Source organism: Hypanus sabinus, chromosome 2, assembly GCF_030144855.1.
Source record: "Hypanus sabinus isolate sHypSab1 chromosome 2, sHypSab1.hap1, whole genome shotgun sequence".
In the NCBI taxonomy this organism is placed as follows: Eukaryota; Metazoa; Chordata; class Chondrichthyes; order Myliobatiformes; family Dasyatidae; genus Hypanus; species Hypanus sabinus.
In genome coordinates this window covers 115,925,002-115,946,373 of record NC_082707.1, presented here as the reverse complement: position 1 = coordinate 115,946,373, position 21,372 = coordinate 115,925,002, and the positions used below count along the sequence as shown (strand labels likewise).

The 21,372-nt window shown below is 41.3% G+C and overlaps 1 protein-coding gene and 1 long non-coding RNA gene across 3 annotated transcripts in view; one reads left to right on the top strand and one right to left on the bottom strand.

Moving 5' to 3' along the window:
* LOC132382621 (uncharacterized) overlaps positions 1-21,372 on the bottom strand; it is a 98,123-nt gene that overhangs the window by 58,538 nt on the left and 18,213 nt on the right. The gene's annotated exons all lie outside the window — the stretch shown is intronic.
* The window catches only part of LOC132382609 (transmembrane protein 87A-like), a 57,211-nt gene that overhangs the window by 24,625 nt on the left and 11,214 nt on the right, over positions 1-21,372 (top strand). Inside the window, exons 7-13 of the mRNA XM_059953008.1 lie at positions 2,524-2,728; positions 4,398-4,459; positions 6,291-6,474; positions 7,792-7,891; positions 13,462-13,555; positions 17,684-17,754; positions 18,587-18,693. Of these exons, the coding sequence (XP_059808991.1) occupies positions 2,524-2,728; positions 4,398-4,459; positions 6,291-6,474; positions 7,792-7,891; positions 13,462-13,555; positions 17,684-17,754; positions 18,587-18,693 (823 nt within the window). The remainder of the gene's footprint in view (positions 1-2,523; positions 2,729-4,397; positions 4,460-6,290; positions 6,475-7,791; positions 7,892-13,461; positions 13,556-17,683; positions 17,755-18,586; positions 18,694-21,372) is intronic.

Genomic DNA, 21,372 nt, shown 5'->3' with positions numbered 1-21,372 from the left:
CCCGCTGAGCAAACTGCCTTTTCTGAAAGTGCTGTAGGGCTATTAAATCAAAACACTTTATGCCATTTTAAAGGTTTCTTCCCCCAGGTAGTTATTCTGGTCAACCATTCCAGTTGGCTTTCTCACCATCCCCCTCTATCTGTTCCCTTTGTTACTGCACTGTAAAACAATCTAATAATGCTATTTACATTGCAAGTACATACAGTATTTATGTATGTACATTTTACATGTGTACTTATAACTTTATATTCTTTATTCTGTGTGATTTGTGAATGTTTATTTGTTTTATAGAGCCAACACAACAGAGCAATTTCCTAATGCACGTAAATATTATCATCATCATTATGTGCTGTGTCATATGATGTGGGATTAAGTGTCCGTGACCATATTATCATTGGCAAATGTTACTACAGAAATGGTTTGCCATTGTCTTCTGGGCAGTATCTTTACAAGGCGGGTGATCCCAGCCACTATCAATACGTTTCAGAGATTGTCTGGCATCAGTGGTTGCATAACCAGGACTTGTGATCTGCACCAGCTGTTCATACGACCATCCACCTCCTGCTCCTATGGCTTTATGTGATTCTGCTCAGGGACTAAGCAGGTGCTACACTTTGCCCAATGGTGACCTGCAGGGTAGCGGAGAGAAGGAATGCCGTCTACTTCCTTTGGCAGAGATGCGTCTGTATCCTGCTACCCAATGGCAAATTAAGTTGATTCTTACATCTACATTTTTGATGAGCATTTCATTGAGTACATCTGTTCCCAATTGTGCTCCCATTTCCTGTTTAATAACATTGTAATTCCCCCTCTCCCATTTAAATACTTTCTGTCTGTTCCTATCGCTGTCCAAAGCCAGGGTAAAGGTCAAGGAGTTGTGGTTCATTGTCTCCAAAATGGTCACCCATTGAGAGAGCTGATAGCTGACCTGGTTTGTTGCCTGGTACCAGATGCAATCTGGCCTCTCCTCTAGTCAGTCTGTCTATATAGTGTGGCAGAGCGGAGGGCGCTGAGTAGGCTACGGTCAATCATGGAAAACCCTGAACATCCTCTACATTGCACCATCCAGAGACAGAGAAGCAGCTTCAGTGGCAGGTTGCTGTCAATGCAATGCTCCTCAGACAGGATGAAGAGATCATTACTCCCCAACGCCATTCGGCTCTACAATTCAACCACCAGGGGCAAGACATGTTAAAGTGCCGGGGTTAGGACTGAGTTTAAGTTACCACTCAATGCACTTTAGTAAACTATTTAAGAACTTTTTAAAAGCTATTTATTAATGCTTTTTGGGAGGGTGATTTTAGATGCATATCATATTTATACTGAGTTAAATACTGTATGTAATTAGTTTTGCTACAATAAGTGTATGGGACACTGGAAAAATGTTGAATTTCCCCTTGGGGATGAATAAAGTATCTATCTATCTATCTATCTATCTAAGAATCTGTGTTGGACACACCTAACAAATTCCACCCTATCCAATCCTTTTGCATTAAGGAGCGACCAATCAATAAAAGGAAAAATGAAGTCACCCATGACAACAACCCTGTTATTTTCACCTTTCCAAAAATCTGCCTCCCAATTGTCTCTGTTGCTATTGGAGGTCTTCTATTTTATTATGTTGTAACTTCATTTAGAATGGAGCCAGGCAACAAACACTTTTGCTATAGACTGCTATTTGAATGATACTTGCATCAGAAAGGAAAGAAGAGTTTAGTTGCCAAACAAACTAAGAGCACCAACTGTACGTTGGAACATACTTTATGACCCAACAAGGAAAACGGACATCAATTGTAGATGTTGTTTTTCATTGTCCTTCTGCACAAAACTTTTATGTTTGCAGCTTTGTCCAATGTGACTGTAATCCAGGTTGTATGATGAAACAGCAGTAGCAAGTAGCAGTTTCAGGAAGAGTGATCCTACCAATAGCTTCAACCTGCCCTTTCTTCCATAGGGGTAGGCGGAGTGGAGATGCATCTCTACCAAAGGAGGTGTGAGGCGCTTCTTCCTTCTGCTAGCCTTCTGGTCACCCTTGGGCAAAGTGTAGCACCTGCTTAGCCCCCCCCCCCCCCCAAAAGACCAGGGTCACGTGAAACCATGGGAGGAGGTGGTGGATGATTATGAACAATTGGTGTATATCAAATGTCCTGGTTGTGGGTCCACTAACACCAGGCAGACAATCTCTGAAGTGTTGATAATGGGTCACAAGTCTTGTAAAGACGCCACTTGTGTCGAAAAATTTGCCAAAAACAATGATGGTCATGAAAAGACCATGATTGGTTCTGTCATACAGCGTGGCACATAATGATTTCCTCCATGGGAATGAGCTAACTAATAGAAATGAAATAAAAAGTCATAATTATCCCATTATCAGTAAAGGTACAAACATTTTTATTTGTGTTTTGCCCAAAAGAAAAGTTTTTTTTTCTTTTTCAGATGAGGATGGTTTCACTTCAGGAATCTAATCCAATTCATTTTAGTTTTATGTTACAATTTCTTAGCTTGTTTGTTTTACTTTAAAAGGTTCCTGGCATATTTAGAAGTTGGGAAGATGGACCATATTTGTTCATAATTAAAATCAAAGCATTACAAAGAAAGAATCAAGAAAGCAATAAAGAAAGCAAATCCACAGGAAAAGCAAATGATCCAGTGATGAATGCTACCAAGGACAAGCCAAAGGCAAAAAGGGAGGCTGCAGCAGCAAAACAGGCCGGGTTGTCACTCACAAGTAAGTTCTTATTCACTTGGGTGTGTGCATTTGAATTATTCTGCCCTCTCCTCTTTCATGTCAAACTGAATTGGAAATATCTTGCAACGGGAACAATGACAATCCATGTTAAAATGAGTTTTATGGTATATTTAGACAGACAGACATACTTTATTGATCCCAAGGGAAATTGGGTTTCCAACCAAGAATAGTGTAGAAATATAGCAATGTAAATCCATAAATAATTAAATAATAAGTAAATAATTCCAAGCGGAAATAAGTCCAGGACCAGTCTATTGGCTCAGGGTGTCTGACACTCTGAGGGAGGAGTTGTAAAGTTTGATGGCCACAAGCAGGAATGACTTCCTATGCCACTCAGTGTTGCATCTCAGTGGAATGAGTCTCTGGCTGGATGTACTCCTGTGCCTAACCAGTACATTATGGAGTGGATGGGAGTCATTGTCCAAGATGGCATGCAACTTGGACAGCATCCTCTTTCCAGACACCACCGTCAGAGTGTCCAGTTCCACCCCCACAACATCACTGGCCTTACAAATGAGTTTGTTGATTCTGTTGGTGTCTGCTACCCTCAGCCTGCTGCCCCAGCACACAACAGCAAACATGATAGCACTGGCCACCACAGCCTCGTAGAACATCCTCAGCATCATCCGGCTGATGTTAAAGGACCTCAGTCTCCTCAGGAAATAGAGACGGCTCTGACCCTTCTTGTAGACAGCCTCAGTGTTCTTTGACTAGTCCAGTTTATTGTCAGTTCGTATCCCCAGGTATTTGTAATCTTCCACCATGTCCACACTGACCCCTTGGATGGAAACAGGGGTCACCGGTGCCTTAGCCCTCCTCAGGTCCACCACCAGCTCCTTAGTCTTTTTCACATTAAGCTGCAGATGATTCTGCTCACACCATGTGACAAAGTTTCCCACCATAGCCCTGTACTACTCCTCATCTTCCTTGCTGATGCATCCAACTATGGCAGAGTCATCAGAAAACTTCTGAAGGTGACAAGGCTCTGTGCTGTAGTTGAAGTCCGAGGTGTAGATGGTGAAGAGAAAGGGAGACAGGACAGTCCCCTGTGGAGCCCCCGTGCTGCTGACCACTCTGTCTGACACACAATGTTGCAAGCACACGTACTGTGGTCTGCCAGTCAGGTAATCAATAATCCATGACACCAGGGAAGCATCCACTGTTGAGTACATTAACAGTACTCAATGTTCTTGGGATACTCTGTATTTCACACATTTCATAACCTGTTATGAAAAATGTAATAAGCCTCAGCTTCCGCTGAAAATTGAACGTTGACTGCTGGACAAAATACTAAGCTCTCACTGAATGATTTGAAGAGCTATGCTAGTTATCATTGGTTTCTAGTTACACATTTCATTGTAGATTTAAAAGGTAGAAATGGAAATTGTGAAGCAAAATATTCATTGAGGTCAATGAATGAGAGAGTGACGTAGCTGGACAAAAGTCATTAATAGAATGGGTCCATATCTGTGTGTATGTACAATATTGTTCCAAGTAACATTTTGCCTAATAAAAGATTAGTGTTGGTATTATTGAGCAATAAAAATATCAATGTTAGTGTTATTGAAGAAAAGAATTTGAATGAGGGAATTAAGTGGGTTTCTGGCTTTGGATTTAGTGCATTCGTAATGTCTTTTATCCTTTGCAGTGGTTGTTGAAATGAAAGGACAGAATGAGTACATCTCCCCAGCAGACTGGCCTCTCATGATGGTAAGTACTACAGTTAAAATATTTGCGGAGCATGTATCATCCCAGTTACTGCAGATTCAATGTATCCTCCCTGGGACGGTGGCACATTAGTTAGCTGTTAACATGCCACTATTACAGCTCAGAGTGCTGGAGATCAGAGTTCAATGTCAACATCCTCTGTAAGGAGTTTGTATGTTCTCCAGGTGGAATATGTGGGTTTCCTCCAGGTTCTCTAGTTTCTTCCCACAGTCCAAGGTGTCCCGGTTAGTAAGTTAATTGGGCATTGTAAATTGCCCTGTGATGAGGCTAGGTTTAAATCATTGGATTGCTGGTAGGGCAGCTCAAAGGATTGGAAAGGCCATTTCCAGGCTGGACCTCTTTTCAAAAAAATTGGAAAAAAAAGAATTGTTTTCCCCATATACAGTTCATGCAGAAGTCTTAGGCACCTTAGATCTCCAGAGCCCTGATCTCAACATCATCGAGGCTGTCTGGGAATACCTGAAGAGACAGAAGCAAGTGATACGACCAAAGTATTCAGAAGAACTGTGCCAATTTTTCCAAGGTGCTTGGAACAACTTACCAGCTGTTTTTCTTCAAAAGAAACAACTGCACGACAGTGTATCTAAGAGAACTGGTGCAGCTTTAAAGGCACAAGGTAGTCACACCAAATATTGGTTTGACTTACTTTTTACTGTTAACTGAACTTTATAGTAAATGTTTTGATATTTAGAAACTTTTCATTACATTATTTTTGAAAATATCTTTGCTTTACAGATTTTTGTTTATATCTGCCTTAAACATTTGCATGGTACTGTAGTCCCACTGCAGTCCAGAATATCAGAGCACATCACTTGCTGACGTTTTAAACCTAGTGGTAATGTCTTTAATGACTGCTAGGTGGCAAGTGGTATCAGCCCTGATAGACTCTTGGAAGTGTGTTCCTCTAGGTTGGAGGTTGTGTTCAGCTCCCAGATGATGTCAGCATCAAGGCACTGTAAGCCACCCTCAGCCCGCCCACCCAGACTCTTGTTTTACAGCACCTCCATTCCCCTTATTCAGCCATCGGGGAATAAAAGTTTGCTCATGCCAAACTTTTCTATTGCTTGTTTTATGAACAATTTTTTTTACCCTATACACTTTGAATTTAATGCCTAGGAGGGGGTTCTATAATATTAAACTCGGCAAGCTGTTTGGATCAACTTGCACAAAATCCTAGAGGAACTCAGCAATTCAGTCAGCATCTTTGGAGGGAAATGAACATGTTTTGGACCGAGACACTTTGTTAGGGCTGGAAAGGAAGAGGGCAGGATAAAGAGAGGGAGAGGGACAGGTGATAGGTGAGTTCAGATGAGAGGCGTAAGGTAGGTAAGTGAAATGGAATGGTGTGAGAAGCTAGAACGTGATAGTTGAAAGAGACAAAGGGCTGAAAAAAGGAATCTGCTAGCAGAGGACAGTAGACTTTGGAATGAAGGGAAGCAGGTAGGCAGCCAGTGGGAGGTAATGTGCAGGTTATGAGGCAGACGTACAGAGAAGGGGTGAGGGTCTACCACAGAGTGAGGGAAAAAAAAGGGAGGGGATAAAAGAAAATGGAAGAGGTTACTGAAAGTCAGAGAAATCAATGTTGATAACATGTTGGAGACTACCAAAACAGAATGTGAAGTGGAAACTGGTGTAACGTTTAAAAATTCAAAGCATTTCACGTCTAGTATGTCCCTGAACCAAGTCTGATCAAAAGATCTCAATCTTTGGCTGATTGACATAAGTGTACAGAATGGCACTGCAGCTGGGAGGTAAACTGATAGGTGGTAGTGTGAATGTTAGTGTAAGGTCTTTTTTTCTTTCTTTCTGCCAGTTTTTTATGGTGATGTGTATTGTCTACGTGCTGTTTGGAGCGCTGTGGCTTTTTTGGTCTGCCTGTTACTGGAGGGACCTGTTGCGCATCCAGTTCTGGATTGGTGCAGTTATCTTCCTGGGAATGTTGGAGAAGGCAGTCTTTTACGCAGAGTATCAGAATATCCGCTACAAGGGCGAGTCAGGTAAGGGATCTTGATAAACTGTTCTTTGTACAACGTTTCCAATTCACCTCATAACTATTCCATAATGCTGCTGTCAGATGAATGAAATGTTATAGCTTTAGCCAGGCATTTCAACCATTGGCAGAAGAGCAGTAAGCAGCTTTATTTCTATTTTGCTTTTTGCCTAATATATGTAGGGCTGCACTCTCCCTTTTTCACCCTCTTCCTTCTCTTACTCACCACATCTCAGCACCCCTAGCTAATTGAACAGAATATTGTTGAATGGATGTGTGCATGGTGTTAAGTCAGTGAAGGAGGTGGGAGTCAGTCGAAACTGCGTTTGCCCACTTTCATGTCGCATCTGCACTCATTGGTGTGCAATAATGGTCTTGAATGAATGAGCTGATTCTGTCAATGTTCAAGGATGTAATGGGAATGAGTATAGCTGTGAAAGGAGGGGGCTGGATTGCAATTTCTTCCCCCAACTTTCCAAAGCATGAAAACATCAATAGTGGAGCTGGAAGTAATCTTTCCTCTTTGCTTCACCAGCAAGTACATGTGTGAACAGCGAGACACATTTACTCCCTGTATTCTTCCCACTTTGGTTTGATGTTTCAGTCACAGCTGGCATCTGTACTTCGGCCACAAAACCTAATGTTCCCTTTGCTTAATAGATTTTTCTCTGCACCTGTTAGGATTGAAAAGGCCCAACCTAATCCTTGTAGTGCTCATCATCAGAGCTTTTTCCAACTATTTGAAATAGTTTTAAATCTGATCACAGGGGCTGATGAACATAGTCCTTTTGCCATACACTGCATTTAACCTTTAAAAGTCTGTTTATAACATTGCCGTTCACTTCTCTGATTATAGTAAAGCAATGTCAATCCACTAGTTTGTGCCACATGGTACAGCGATTCCTGAAGGAATCTTCTTAAACCGTATCGACACAATGATTTGTATTATTTTCTTAAAAGAAATGCAGTACAACGTGCTGGAGTTACATTGAGCACATTATGTCTCAGTTGTTAGAGGTGATTAGAATGTTGATTATAGTCCAACATTCTATACCTGTCTGCTGAGCTGTGTCAGCTGACCATCTGGGACTCTTTCATTTTAACTCTGAGGGGAAATGATTTGCCTTGGCATGAATGGGTCAGTGAAAAATGTTGAATTAAGGCTTTCTGGTAGGCAGTGCTGCTACATTTAGTTTCAACATTGTAGTTTAATTGTCCTGCATTTGTAGTTTTCAGTGAATGAAGACTTACAACAGTTCATTCTTCTGCTGAAGTTATTTAGTCTTGTATAACCACTATTATTTTTTCTTTAAAATGTGTTTAGTGCAAGGAGCAGTGATTTTTGCAGAATTACTGTCAGCGTTGAAGCGTTCCTTGGCTCGTGTTCTGGTTATTATAGTCAGTCTTGGATATGGAATTGTGAAGTAAGTATGAACAGTGACAATGGCATGTACTAAATCTCAATTCCAGCCATAACTCACAAGCTAAGCCGATTAACATGATGCATTGAATTAAGTACCTCTTTTGAGGTAATTCTTGTAATCCTTTGGAAAGCAATTGGGGAAGTACGGCAATTCTTTATTAAGGAAACTGTATCAGAGCACATGAAATAGGATTGAACAGAGTAGTTCTGAATTTTTGAAAGGGAAATTATATTTGGTAAATCTAGACCTTTTTTTTGAAGTTGTGCAGAAAAGAGTAGGTTGAACCAGTTGATGTGGTGTATTTAGACTTTTGCAAAGTTTTGATAATGAGCCACTTGAGGGTCAGGGATGTCTTAGATCAGGCCCACAGTATTCTAAAGGGAAAGGCTGAACAGCTGGAAGTTGAAGTACATAATGGTACCAATAACATAGATAGGGAAAGGGAGAGGTCCTGAAGAGGGAATATAGGGAGTTAGGTTAGAACACTGAAGAGCAACACATCTCTGGGTTGCTGCCTGTGCCACACATCAGTGAGGGTAAGAATAGGATGATTTGATAATTAAATGCATGGCTCAGCAGTTGGTGCTGGGGGCAGAGTTTCAGATTTCTGGATCATTGGGGTTGTGTCTGGGGAAGGTATAACCTATAGAAAAGAACAAAATTATCCTTGTGGGTAGGCAGGGGGATAGGAACCTCAGTGATGGGACTGAGGATGGGGCAGTTGGTATACAATTAGATGCAGTGTGTAGTGAGATTGAGGATAGGCAGATGATAGAGCAACGTTGCAGTCAGTGGGATGAGTTGAGGTATTACTTTATTGTCACCAAACAATTGATACTAGAGCGTACAATCATCACAGTGATATTTGATTCTGCACTTTGCACTCCCTGAAGTACAAATCAAAGTAAATATAATAAAAATTTAAATTATAAATCGTAATTAGAAAATAGAAAAAGGAACGTAAGGTAGTGCAAGTCAGGTCCGGATATTCGGAAGGTACGGCCCAGATCCGGGTCAGGATCCCTTCAGCAGTCTTATCACAGTTAGAAAGAAGCTGTTCCCAAACCTGGTCATATGAATCTTCAAGCTCCTGCACCTTCTCCCGGAGGGAAGAGGAACAAAAAGTGTGTTGGCTGGGTGGGTCGTATCCTTGATTATCCTGGCAGCACTGCTCCAACAGCGTGTGGTGTAAAGTGAGTCCAAAGATGGAAGATTGGTTTGTGTGATGTGCTGGGCTGTGTAACATGAGGGCAAAATCGAAAAGGATGATGAAATCAGGACTGAAGGTGTCATATGTGAAAGCACACAGAACATCAATAAAGTAGACGATCTTGTAGTACATTTAGAGATATGCAGATATGTTGTGGGCATTACTGAATTGTCTGAAAGAAGGTCATAGTAGAGAGCTTAACATCCAAGGATACACATTGTATCGAAAGTAGACAGGTGGGCAGAGGGTGTGGGTGACTATGGTTAAAAACTGAAGTCAAATCCTTAGAGATGACATAGGATTGGAAGATGTCAAATCCTTGTAGCTAGAGTTAAGAAACTATGGGCAAAAAGACCCTGATGGGATTATGCACACAAATGCTAGATGAACTCAGCAGGCCAAATAGCATATATGCCTTGGCCCAAAACGTCGACTGTACTCTTTTCCTTATATGTTGCCTGGCCTGCTGAGTTTCTCCAGCATTTTGTGTGTGTTGCTTGGATTTCCAGCATCTGCAGATTTTCTCTTGTTTCTGATGGGAGTTATATACGGGCCTCCATGCAGTAGCCAAAATGTGGGGTACAAATTACAACAGGAAATAGCAAAGGCATGTTAAAAAAAATGTAATTTACTCTAGTCATGGGGGATTTCAATGTGCTGGTAGACTGAAAAAATCAAGTTGGTGCTGGATACCAAGAGAATTTGCAGAATGCCTATGAGATAGCTTTTTAGAGCAGCTTGTGGTTGAACCCACTAGGGGAAAGGCAATTTTTGATTGGGTGTTGTGTAATAAACCAGATTTGATTAGGGAGCTCAAGGTAATGGAATCCTTGGGAAGCAGTAATCATAATGTGACAGACTTCACCCTGCGGTTTGAGGGGCAGAAACTAAAGTCAGATGTATCAGTATTACAGTGGAGTAAAGGGAATTACAGAGGCATGAGAGAGGGACTGGCCAAAAATGTTGATTGGAAGGGGACACCAGCAGGGATGACAGCAGAGCAGCAATGTCTGGAGTTTCTGGGAGCAATTTGGAAGGATACATCCCAAAGAAGTAGTAGTCTAAAGGGAGGATGACACAACTTTGGCTGACAAGGGAAGTCAAAGACAGCATAACAGCAAAAAAGAGGGCATATAATACAGCAAAAGTTAGGGAAGTTAGAAGATTGGGAAACTTCTTAAAAACCAACAAAGGGCAACTAAAAAGGCCATAGGGAGAGAAAAGATGAAATATGAAGGTAAGTTAGCCAATAATATAAGAAGATATAAAAAGATTTTCAGATACGTATGTATACGTGTATGTAAGGGTTAGTAATGGGGGACAAAGAAATGGTGGATGAACCTCAAGTATTTTGTCAGTCTTGGGTGTGGAAGACGTTAGTAGTATGCCCGAAGTTTGAGAGTCGGGCAGAAGTGTGTGCAGTTGCTAATACTAAGGAGAAGAAAGGGTGTTTGGGAAGAAGAAAGATCTGAAGGTACTTAAGTCACCTGCACCAGATGGACTACACCCCAGGGTTCTGAAAGAGATTGTGGAGGCATTAGTAGTGATCTTCCAAAAAATCTCTAGATTCTGGAAAATTGCAAATATCATTCCACGTTTTAGTTACCCTGAGTTCAGTGTTTGGGAAGATGTTGGAGTCAATTAGTAAGGATGAGGTTTTGGGGTACTTGGAGGTATATGGTAAAGTAGGCCAGAGTCAACATGGTTTCCTTGAGAGGAAATCTTGCCTGACAAATCTGTGGAAATTCGTTAAGGAAATAACAGGATAGACAAAGGAGAATCAGTGTATGTTGTTTACTTAGATTTTCAGAGAGCCTTTGACAAGGTGCTGAGCGAGGCTGCTGAACAAGATGAGCCCATGGTATTACAGGAAAGATACTAATGTGATTGACTGACAGGCAGCAAAGGATAAGAATATAGTGGGCCTTATCTGATTATCTGCCAGTGATTAGTAGTGTTCCACAGGGGTCAGTGATGGCACCACTTCTTTTTATGTTACATGTCAATGGTTTAGATGATGGAATTGATGGCGTGGACAAGCAAAAATAGGTGGAAGGGTAGGTAGTGTTGAGGAAGCAGGGCTTCTGCAGAAGGACTTGGACTTAGGAGAATGGGCAAAGAAATGGCAGATGGAATATAGTATAGGGAGGTGTATGGTCATGTACATTGATTGAAGGAATAGAAGTGTAGACTATTTTCTAAACGGGGAGAAAATTTAGAAATCAGAGGTACAAAGGAACTTTTGAGTGCTCTTGCAGCATTTCCTAAAAGTAAACTTGCATGTTGAGTTGGTGGTAAGGAAGGAAACATTCATTTCGAGAGGTCTAGAATATAGAAGCAAGGATGTAATGCTGAGACTTTATAAGGCATTGGTCAGACCACAGTTGGAATATTTGGAGTAGTTTTTGGTCCCTTACTTAAGAAAAGATGTCATGGTATTATAGAGGGTCCAGCAGAGAGTCACAGGAATGATTCCAGGAATTAAAGGGTTAACAGATAAGCAGTGTTTGATGTCTCTGTGCCAGTACACATGGGAGTTTAGAAGAGTGAGGAGAGAGTTCATTGAAACATCAAATATTGAAAGGCCTAAATAGAGTGGATGTGCATGCAAGGAAATTGGAATTGTCTTTTTCAGTGTGGGAGACTGTAGGGATTGGTACTGGATCAGCATCAGTCTTAATAATTTGGATGTCGGAATGCTTAACAGGAAACTTGGATGCCTTTATTGTTCATGTAAGATATATTAAGTTTGCTAATGATTCAAAACTGCTGGAATACGTTAGAGATGCAGAGGCTTTAAGAAGATCAGAAATGACATGGTGGATGGCATTACAGATGATCTTAGTGAATGGCAGAGTGGCTCAGTGGGCCACGTGGCCTAGTTTTGTTCTTTTTTAGTATGTTCTTATTTTTGCTGTTGTAAAGGATGGGGGCGGAAGAAAAGCATTATTATCTTTAAATGGTGAATATTGATTCAAGAGATGTGGGCTTTGCGGGCTGAACCAGCATTTAATTCCCATCCACCATGCCCATATGTTCATATTCGTAGGGGCCTGGGAGACCCTGATCTTGAATCACCTCTAATTAATATGCAGGTTCATGAAGCAATGAGCAAATGTAAGGTTATTTTGGTCTTCATTGCAAGAGAAAATAAGAACAAGAGTAAAGATGTATTATTTCAATTACATAGGGCTCTGATGAGACCACATCTGGAATGTTGCTTAGTAATTCTGGTCTCCATACCCAAAGAAAGACATTTTTAAAATGGAGGGAGTGCAGCAAATATTTACCAGATGGGTTACTGGATTTGTTGTAAGAGATGAGATGAAGCTTATATACTTCAGTTTAGAGGAATGAAATATGATTTCATAGTAACATATAAATTATGAGGTTTGACAGGGTAGATGTCTACCACAGGATGAAGTTGTTGACAATTAGGGGTCAAATCTCAGAAATAAAAGGATTACCAATCAGAATTGAGGTAAGATGGTGGTAAACTTTGGAGACTCAGTTGCTGAGTATATTCAATGTGAAATGTAGCCACCATAATAAAGAGGAGGCTGATGTTCCTTACGTTCAAACCAGACTAAGGGGCCAAATACCCTACTCTTACTTCCACTTTGTATGTTGTTAAAGGTGGTAGTATGCTTTAGAGAAGAAAGGGAACAGAAACTGCTGTCTGCAAGGAATCTAGTAGAGGATATAACTCACTCTGCAGACTTAATATTTCAGGAACTCAGTTCTCTGATTAGTAGAATGTTTAATTTTGTTCTCTTCCAAAAACTTCTTGTCCTGTGGCATCAGGACAGTGCCACAGATGCCAGCTACCCTAGGCAGGCTTGCCTCCATGCTGCCTCCCAGGACCCTGGATTACTACTGCTTCCCTCTGCTATCCCCAATTCTGATTTTAGCACATTGCTCCTCCTTTGAGCAATGCTGCCACCTCTGAAGCAAGGAGGGATATGGAGGAAGTTGCAAGTTTTTTGCTTGTATGTAATTATCAATACTCCTCAATTCCCTACATGTTCCTGCATATTCCAGCCTTTTAAATGTCACCAAAGTATCTGCTTCCACCATTTTCCCCCTCCCCAGCAAACCATTGCAAGCACCTACCCATTTTCCTTGTAAACAAAAAAACCTTGCTCTACACACCTCCATTAAACGTCCACAACTAGTTGCTGGAGGAAGCCCACTTCGTAGAGATTCATTAGATTAAGGAAGAGGATGTATTTGAAACCAGGGTAATGCTTTGACAGAGTGAGGCTATTGGATCATGGTATAAGTTCATTGGTACTTCATGTTTTTGTAGGCACTCGTGACTTTATTCAGCCATGTTTTAACTGTAATCTCTTTGTTCTAGGCCTCGTTTGGGAGCTATGCTGCACAGGGTCATTGGTGTTGGCATCCTTTATTTAATTTTCTCAGCAATAGAAGGCAATCTTCGAGCTACTGCAGTAAGTAGCAAAAATTCAAGGAGCTAGCACACTGAGAGTAGATACCACAGATTCTGCTGAAGTGTGTTAAACTATGTTCCTTATCCAAAGGAACAATCGTTGATTTAATTTCTCAGTGTTCTAAGTTACTCTTGTCTATGTGATAACTTCAGTATTACTGTTGTTAGGCCCTCTGAGCCAGTTGCTCAGTTTTCTCTCAGTCTTTGCCAAATCAGAGATTACTAACCAATGCCCTCGCCAGGTGCTATGCTGTGTGTGTTTTAATATTTGCAGCATTGCACTTACTGTGCAAATTAAACATCTGGGTGATTGTGGTTTTTTTAATCAATTTTGCCCTCAGTTGCTTTATTAGGAGCCCGTATGATGTGATGTAGGATGACAACCATAGCCACATATTCAACATACCAAATGCATGTTGACCAGCAACCACCCATTTACACTAAACCTACATCATGATAGTTAAAAGATTCAGATAAGGATATTGATAGGAGAGACAAATCATAAACACGAGATTCTGCAGATGCTGAAAATCCAGAGCAACACACAAAATGCTGGAGGGACTCAGCAGGTCGGGCAGCATCCATGAAGATGAATAAGCAGTCAAGTTTCAGGTCAAGACCCTTCTTCAGGGCTGGAAAGAAAGGGGGAAGACATCAGAATAAAAAGGTGGGGGGAGAAAGGGGATAGTTAGACGGTGATGGGTGAAACCAGGCACGTTGGAATGGAACAAAACAGGGCCAATTTTAGTTAAACTGGGAAAGATCAAAGGTGAAATGTACCTACCCACTGGAATGATGGATCCAAAGGCCAGTTTGTCATTTTTTGACCAGCAATAAAGTGTTCAGTAGATCCCTGAAGGTATTCAACATTCATTCCACTGCAGCCACCTGGCTTCACCTATCACTTTCAAACTGTACTCCGTACCTCCTCTTCTCCCCCCCACCCCACTGCACCTTTTTATACTGATGTCTCCCCCCCCCTTTCCTTTACAATCCTAATGAAGGATCTCTGCTTGGAATGTTGACTGTTTATTCATCCCCATAGATGCTGCCTGACCTGCTGAGTTCCTCCAGCGTTTTGAGTGTGTTGGTTAGGAGAGAGTTAGATGGATATGGTTCAAACATGAGCAAATGGGGTAGGTTTGCAAGGGTAAATTGAGCCAAAGAGCCTGTTTACATATTGTATTATTGTGACACTCTATTAATCTAATTTTTTAAAACTATCTACATTCTCATCAGTCACATTCCATCCCTCTCCTATGGACAATAGGAAAATTTAAGTGGCCAGATGATGACCCAACCCACATTTTTAAGATGTGGGAATAAACTAAAGAAACCAGCTGAAACCCAATCAGTCAAAAGCACACAGACAACACTGGAGGTCAAGATTGAACCTGGGTCTCTGGTGCTGAGAGACAAAGTCTCTACCAGCTGTGCCACTGTGCTGCCCAAAAGACAAAAAACAGGGTCCTCACCAACCCATTTACACTAATCCCAATTTTGTTTTTACTCTGTCTATATTGCCACCAACTCCCTCATGGTTCTGCAGCTCTCACACTAGGGGCAATATCCAGCAGCCAGTTGACCTACCATGGGAAGAAACTGGTGCATCTGGGGGACACCTGTGTAGTCACAATGTATATAAGCTGTGCCCTGAACTTTAGCAAGCGCTCACCTTTCCCTGACTGAGAATCAAGCACGAGCTGCAGTGGTGAGGTGGAATGAGTGTCGCATCCTCACCATCAGCGATCTACTGAACAATAGACAGTAGGTGCAGGAGTAGTCCATTCGGCCCTTCTAGCCTCACCGCCATTCACTGTGATCATGGCTGATCATACACAATCAGTACCCTATTCCTGCCCTCTCCCCATATCCCTTGACCCCACTATCTGTAAGAGCTCTACCTAACTCTCTCTTGAATGTATCCAGAGACTTGGCCTCCACTGCCTTCTGGGGCAGAGCATTCCACATATCCACCACTCTCTGGGTGAAAAAGTTTTTCTGCATCTCTGTTCTAAATGGCCTCTTTGGAATGAACTGATCCTGCACCTTCTGCATTATTCCCAGAAATACCTGCCATTCTTGTTCCACTGTCTTCCCTCCATTGAACTTTGGCCAGCTCCTCCCTCATAGCTCCATAGTTCCCTTTGTTCAACTGTAATACTGACACATCTGATTTTCCCTTCTCCTTCTCAAATTGTAGGTTAAAACATATCATATTATGGTCACTACCTCCTAATGGTTCCTTTACCTTGAGGTCCCTGATCAAATCCGGTTCATTGCACAACACTAAATCTAGAATTGCCTTCTCCCTGGTAGGCTCCAGTACAAGCAGTTCTAAGAATCCATCTCGGAGGCACTCCACAAACTCCCTTTCTTGGGGTCCAGTACCATTCTGATTCTCCCAGTCTACCCACACGTTGAAATCCCCCATGACAACTGTATCATTACCTTTGCGACAGGCCAATTTTAACTCTTGATCCAACTTACACCCTACATCCAGACTGCTGTTTGGGGGCCTGTAGATAACTCCATTAGGGTCTTTCTACCCTTAGAATTTCTCAGAACCCTTAGAACACTTTATACCTGGTCAAAAAATGGCAAACTGGCCTTTGGATCCATCATTCCATGTTGGTAGGTACATTTCACCTCTAATCTTTCTCAGTTTAACTAAAATTAGCCCTGTTTTGTTCCTGATTTAGGCCCCACTTATTACCTTGGCTCTCATAGGGAACATCATCCTTTCAGTCATCGACTCCTGTATGCTCTGGTGGATATCCTTTGCATTATACTCAAATATATTGGCTTTTCCTTTTATTACATTGATAGACAAATGATTCTTCCCTTTAAACCCAGTTGTGATTTGCACCCACATGGGAGTAAACTGGTGCTATTGAGTTCTGTTGTTCTTACCCATTTATTTTCTATTTGCAGTTGGCTGCTAATTAAAGCAGTGAATACATGCAGTAGATAAACTGGGAAGATCTAAGTTATTAGATTATTGGTTAATCTAATAGTGGTAGGATTTCTAGAATGGGTTTTAATGCTAGAAGGTTTGAAAATGTTGTTTGAGTTCTGGTCCTTATTTGATTTGTTGGGGTATTTGATCAGGTTCTCTTGAGTTTCTTTCCACGGCTGAATCTTGCCTCGTTCGCCACATGAATCCTAAACACTTGGGTGAGGCAGCAGAAGCCAATTACATCTGGAGAACATTACCCTGCTAGCTTCAGGAGAAACATGGAAACAAGCTACGAAGCTGAATGAAGCTCTTGAATCTCAAAGCACTGTAGATGACGGAAATCTAAAAGAGTCAACATTTTGGAAGGGAAAGGAGCTAACGTTTCAGTTCGAGAACCTTTGTCAGAAATGGAAAGGAGAAAATGTAGGGTAGTTTCAAGATTGACAGAGATAGGGGGAAGGACTGGTAGGACAAAAGGAATATTCTGATGCAATAAGTGATTGAAATTGGAGCTATAAGGCATTTTCCCTTGAGGATGAATGCTCGGATTGTTGCAGCAGGGTGTGGGTTAGACATTTGCTGTCAGTGGCTGTCGAATTAAGAATTCTGCCAATAAGGAATGGGAAGTCTGATGGAAGCTGCAAAGCTCTTGACTAACTGCTTATTTTCTGGAACACTGGTGGAAAATAATTGAAAGACGTTGACAAATCCTGATCTTTAATACACTTGAGAGCAGAAACAAAATGGGTGCAATTTCTGCTGAGTGGTGAGTTGATACTTGCCATAGAAACAGCTGTTGAATCTGTGATTCCATGGGCTGGCTTTCTGATTCTGATTCTAAATGGATATTGGCCATGTATCAATGGAACATGGGTTCCAATGCAGAGTAGTCTGTGTTATGTGATTTTCGCTTTGCTGCCTGTGAGAATCGTGATTTAAAATTAATTTGACTTACTTCAACCCAAATTATCCATCACCAGTAAAATGGAAACACTTGGATATCAATGTGTTGAAGTTAATTGTAGACCCTTGCTAATACAATGATTCTCACAGTTCAGTGAACACATCCCACTGCTGCTTCATTATGAATTCCTAACAAAACTGGAAGTCATTATTTTCTTTCTTTCTTTCTTCCTCTGTTTCACCTGATGCTATCCTTTCCTTTTTCAGGAGAATTTCGACCTGGCCCTTTTGGCTTTTATCCCTCTGGCTGTTCTCGACACTGCTCTCTGCTGGTGGATATCCTTTTGGGATCTGTTTTTTTCCAGCAAAAAGGATTTTCTGACCTGTTTTCTATTTATTCCTTGATCAAGAATGGAATATTGATAAAATCTGCTTTCTAAGCATGTAGTTTATAAGCCCTTGAATTTAATCTTTACACAGTGCATTGAGGTAAAACAATAGCACACTGCAGAATAATGTGCAATAGCTGCCTAGAAAGTGCTGTGCAGGGAGACGAGAAGGTGCAAGACTAGAACAAGGTAGACTCTGAGGTCAAGAATCCATCTTGTCTTACTAGAGGACAATTCAATAGATTTACAACACCAGCATAGAAGTTGTCCTTGAGTCTGGTGGTACACGCTCTCAAGCTTCTGTGAGTTCTGCCTGATAGCATGGTGGGGGGGCAGGTGCAGAGAAGAGAATGTCTGGCGTGAGTGGAGTCTTTGGTTATGCTGACTACCTTACAGAGGCAGCGAGGAGTGTAGATTATGGTTTCTGTGATGTGCTGAGTCGTGTCTGCAACTCAGTGCAATTTCTTCACAAGTAGAGCAATTACCATACCAAGCCCTGATGCATCTGGATAGAATGCTTTCTATGGGCTATTGATAAAAATTGGTAAGGGTCAACAAGAATTTGCTGAATTTATCCTCTTGAAGATCTAAAGGCATTGGCGGACTTTCATGGCCCTGGACAGTTTTTGTTTGAAAATCAAGTTGAGCAAGATGATGCACAATTCCTGTTGTACTGTTCTTTAACCTTAGACCTGATTTATATCTCTGAATTTATTTCCACGTGTGACACATGTGATGCTTCATTTTATGTTCCATCTGTTTTCTTTAACTATTGACACATTTTTATCAGCTTGACCCAAACAATGAAGATGCTAAAACTTAGAAGGAATGTTGTGAAGCTGTCCTTATACAGACATTTCACAAACACACTTATCTTCGCTGTCATAGGTAAGTTTAAAAATTGCTTATGCTTGGTGTTTCTAGGTGGCCTAACTACACACTAATGAACCACTAAATCTCTCATTTTAGGCTATCTCCGGCATGGACTGACCAGTTGAATAGAAAGAGCTACAACAGTGAAATATAGGTTATGTCGGTAGAGTTGTGAGGGCAAAGGGAATTTGCTCACCAATGGACAATTATGGGGCTTTTGCAAGTAGGAAGAAAAAGATGTAATTGCAAGTTAGCTGAGAAGGTTAAGAAGTTTTGGGGTCAGGTTTAAGAAGCTTAAAGATAGATGTGCCCAGGAGATGAAGATGGTAAGTAAAATATATGTACAAAAGCCTGACTTGTGAACAGTCTATGTATACAAATAAGCATCTGGAAGTCAGCCACTGCAGGCAGCTTCTGACAATTTGGAACTTGGTTTGCAGCCCATTTCTGACTAATGAACTGTAATGTGCTGGAGAAGCTCAGTAGGTCAGGCAGCAGCTGTGGATAGGAATAAACAGTTGACATTTCAGGCTAAGACTCTTTATCGGGCTACAAAAAGGTTCACAGAAATGGAACCCTGTCATAACCTGGTGGTAATGTGGTGTTATTGGATGTCTTACTCAACATTGGTGCTAAGGTAAATGGCTTAAACTTGTCTGATTAGGTGATAAATCAAATATATTTTCTTAGTTATGTAGAATTGGCACCACAGTTGTACAGAACTCTGTTCCACCAGTGTTAGGAAACTGAAAATCTGCTGAAGTAGCCAAGAGCAGAAATGCTAACTGGCAAATTGTGATAGATGCAAACATATTTCTAGAGAAACTTTAAATTTCAACAGCATAGGAGCATTCCCCGAAAATGAAGTGGGTTAAAGATTCACAAAATATTATCAAACTACATCTTTTTCTCACTCCATAGATGCTGCCCAGCCTACTGAGTATTTTCAGCCATTTCTGTTTTTCATTTCAGATTTCCAGGTGGCACAGTAGGTAAGAAGCTGAAAGGCAGGACCTCTAGGGTAGTAATCTCAGGACAAGTGCCAAGTGCTAGTGAGTGCAAGAATAGCATGATCGGGCATATTAATGTGTGACTGAGAGACTGGTGTAGGGGGCAGGGATTCAGCTTCCTGGATCATTGGGGCTTCTTCTGGGGGAGGTACGACCTGTACAAAAAGGACGGGTTACACCTGACCTCAAAGGGGTCCAATATCCTAGCAGGCACATTTAATAGAGCTGTTGGGGGGGGGGGGGTTAAACTAATTTTGCAGGGGGTTGAGAATGGGAGTGATAGGGTTGAGGAAGGGGAAAAATGAAATAAATCAAATATAGCATACAACAGAGATAATTGAAAGAACAGGCAGGAGATGAGGCTTAATCACAGCCAGTGGTATGAGTTACAGGGCAATAGAGGTGTGGTGTAGTTAAAACAGAAAGCAACAAATACTGGACTGAGAGTGTTATATTTGAATGCATGCAGCATAAGGAATAAAATGGACGATCTTGAAATTCAGCTACAGATGGGCAAATATGACATTGTGGCCATCTCTGAAACTTGGACGTTCAGCTCCCAATGGCAGCCATCCTTTAGCCAGAATTATACGGTGTATAAGAAAAATAGGTTAGTCGTCAGAAGGGGTGGTGTGGCTCTGTGTATAAGAAATAATATCAAATCATTAGAAAGAGATGACATGGGATTGGAAGATGTAGATTTTGTATGGGTTGAGTGAAGAAATGGCAAGGGTAAAAGGACCATACTGGCAGTTGTATACAGGCCTCCAAACGGCAGCTGGGATGTGGATTACAAATTACAGCAGGAGATACAAAAGGCATATCAGAAAGGCAATGCCATGATAATTATTGGGGATTTTAACATGAAAGTGGATTGGGAAAACCAGGTCAGTACTGAACCTCCAGAGAGGATTTGTAGAATGACTAGGGAATGGCTTTTTAGAACAGCTTGTTGATGAGCCCACTAGGGGATTGGCTGTGCTGGATTAGGTGTTGTGCAATTATCCACAGGTGATAAGAGAGCTTAAGGTTAAGGAACCCTTGGGGAACAGTGATCACAATATGATCGAGTTCACATTGAAATTGAGAAAGGAAAAAATAAAATCCAATGTGTTGGTATTTCAGTGGAATAAAGGAAATTACATTGGCATGAAAGGGGAGCTGGCTGAAGTTGACTGGGAAGGGACTTTTGCAGGAAGGACAGCAGAGCAGCAATGGCTGGAGTTTCTGCGAAAAATGAGGGAAGTGCAAGACAGATACAGTACCAAATAAGAAATTTTCAAAGGGAAGAAGGATACTACTGTGGCTGACAAGTAAAGTAAAAGTGAAAGGCACACAAGGAAGCCAGAGCTAGTGGAAAAATTGGGAAGCTTTTAAAAACTTACAGAAGGAAACTAAGAAGATCATTAGGAAGGAAAAGATGAATTATGAAAGGAAACTGATGACTAATATCAAAGAAGATACTAAAAGCTTTTTTTAAGTATACAAAGGGTAAAAGAGAGTCAAGGGTAGATATAGGACCAATACAAAATGATGCTGGAGATGGTTGTAATGAGAGATGCAGAGATGGCAGAGAAACTGTATGCGTATTTTGCATCTGTTTTCACAGTAGAAGATGTCTGCAGTATACTGGACATTCAAGAGTGTCAGGGAAATGAAGTTTGTGCGGTGAAAATTACGACTG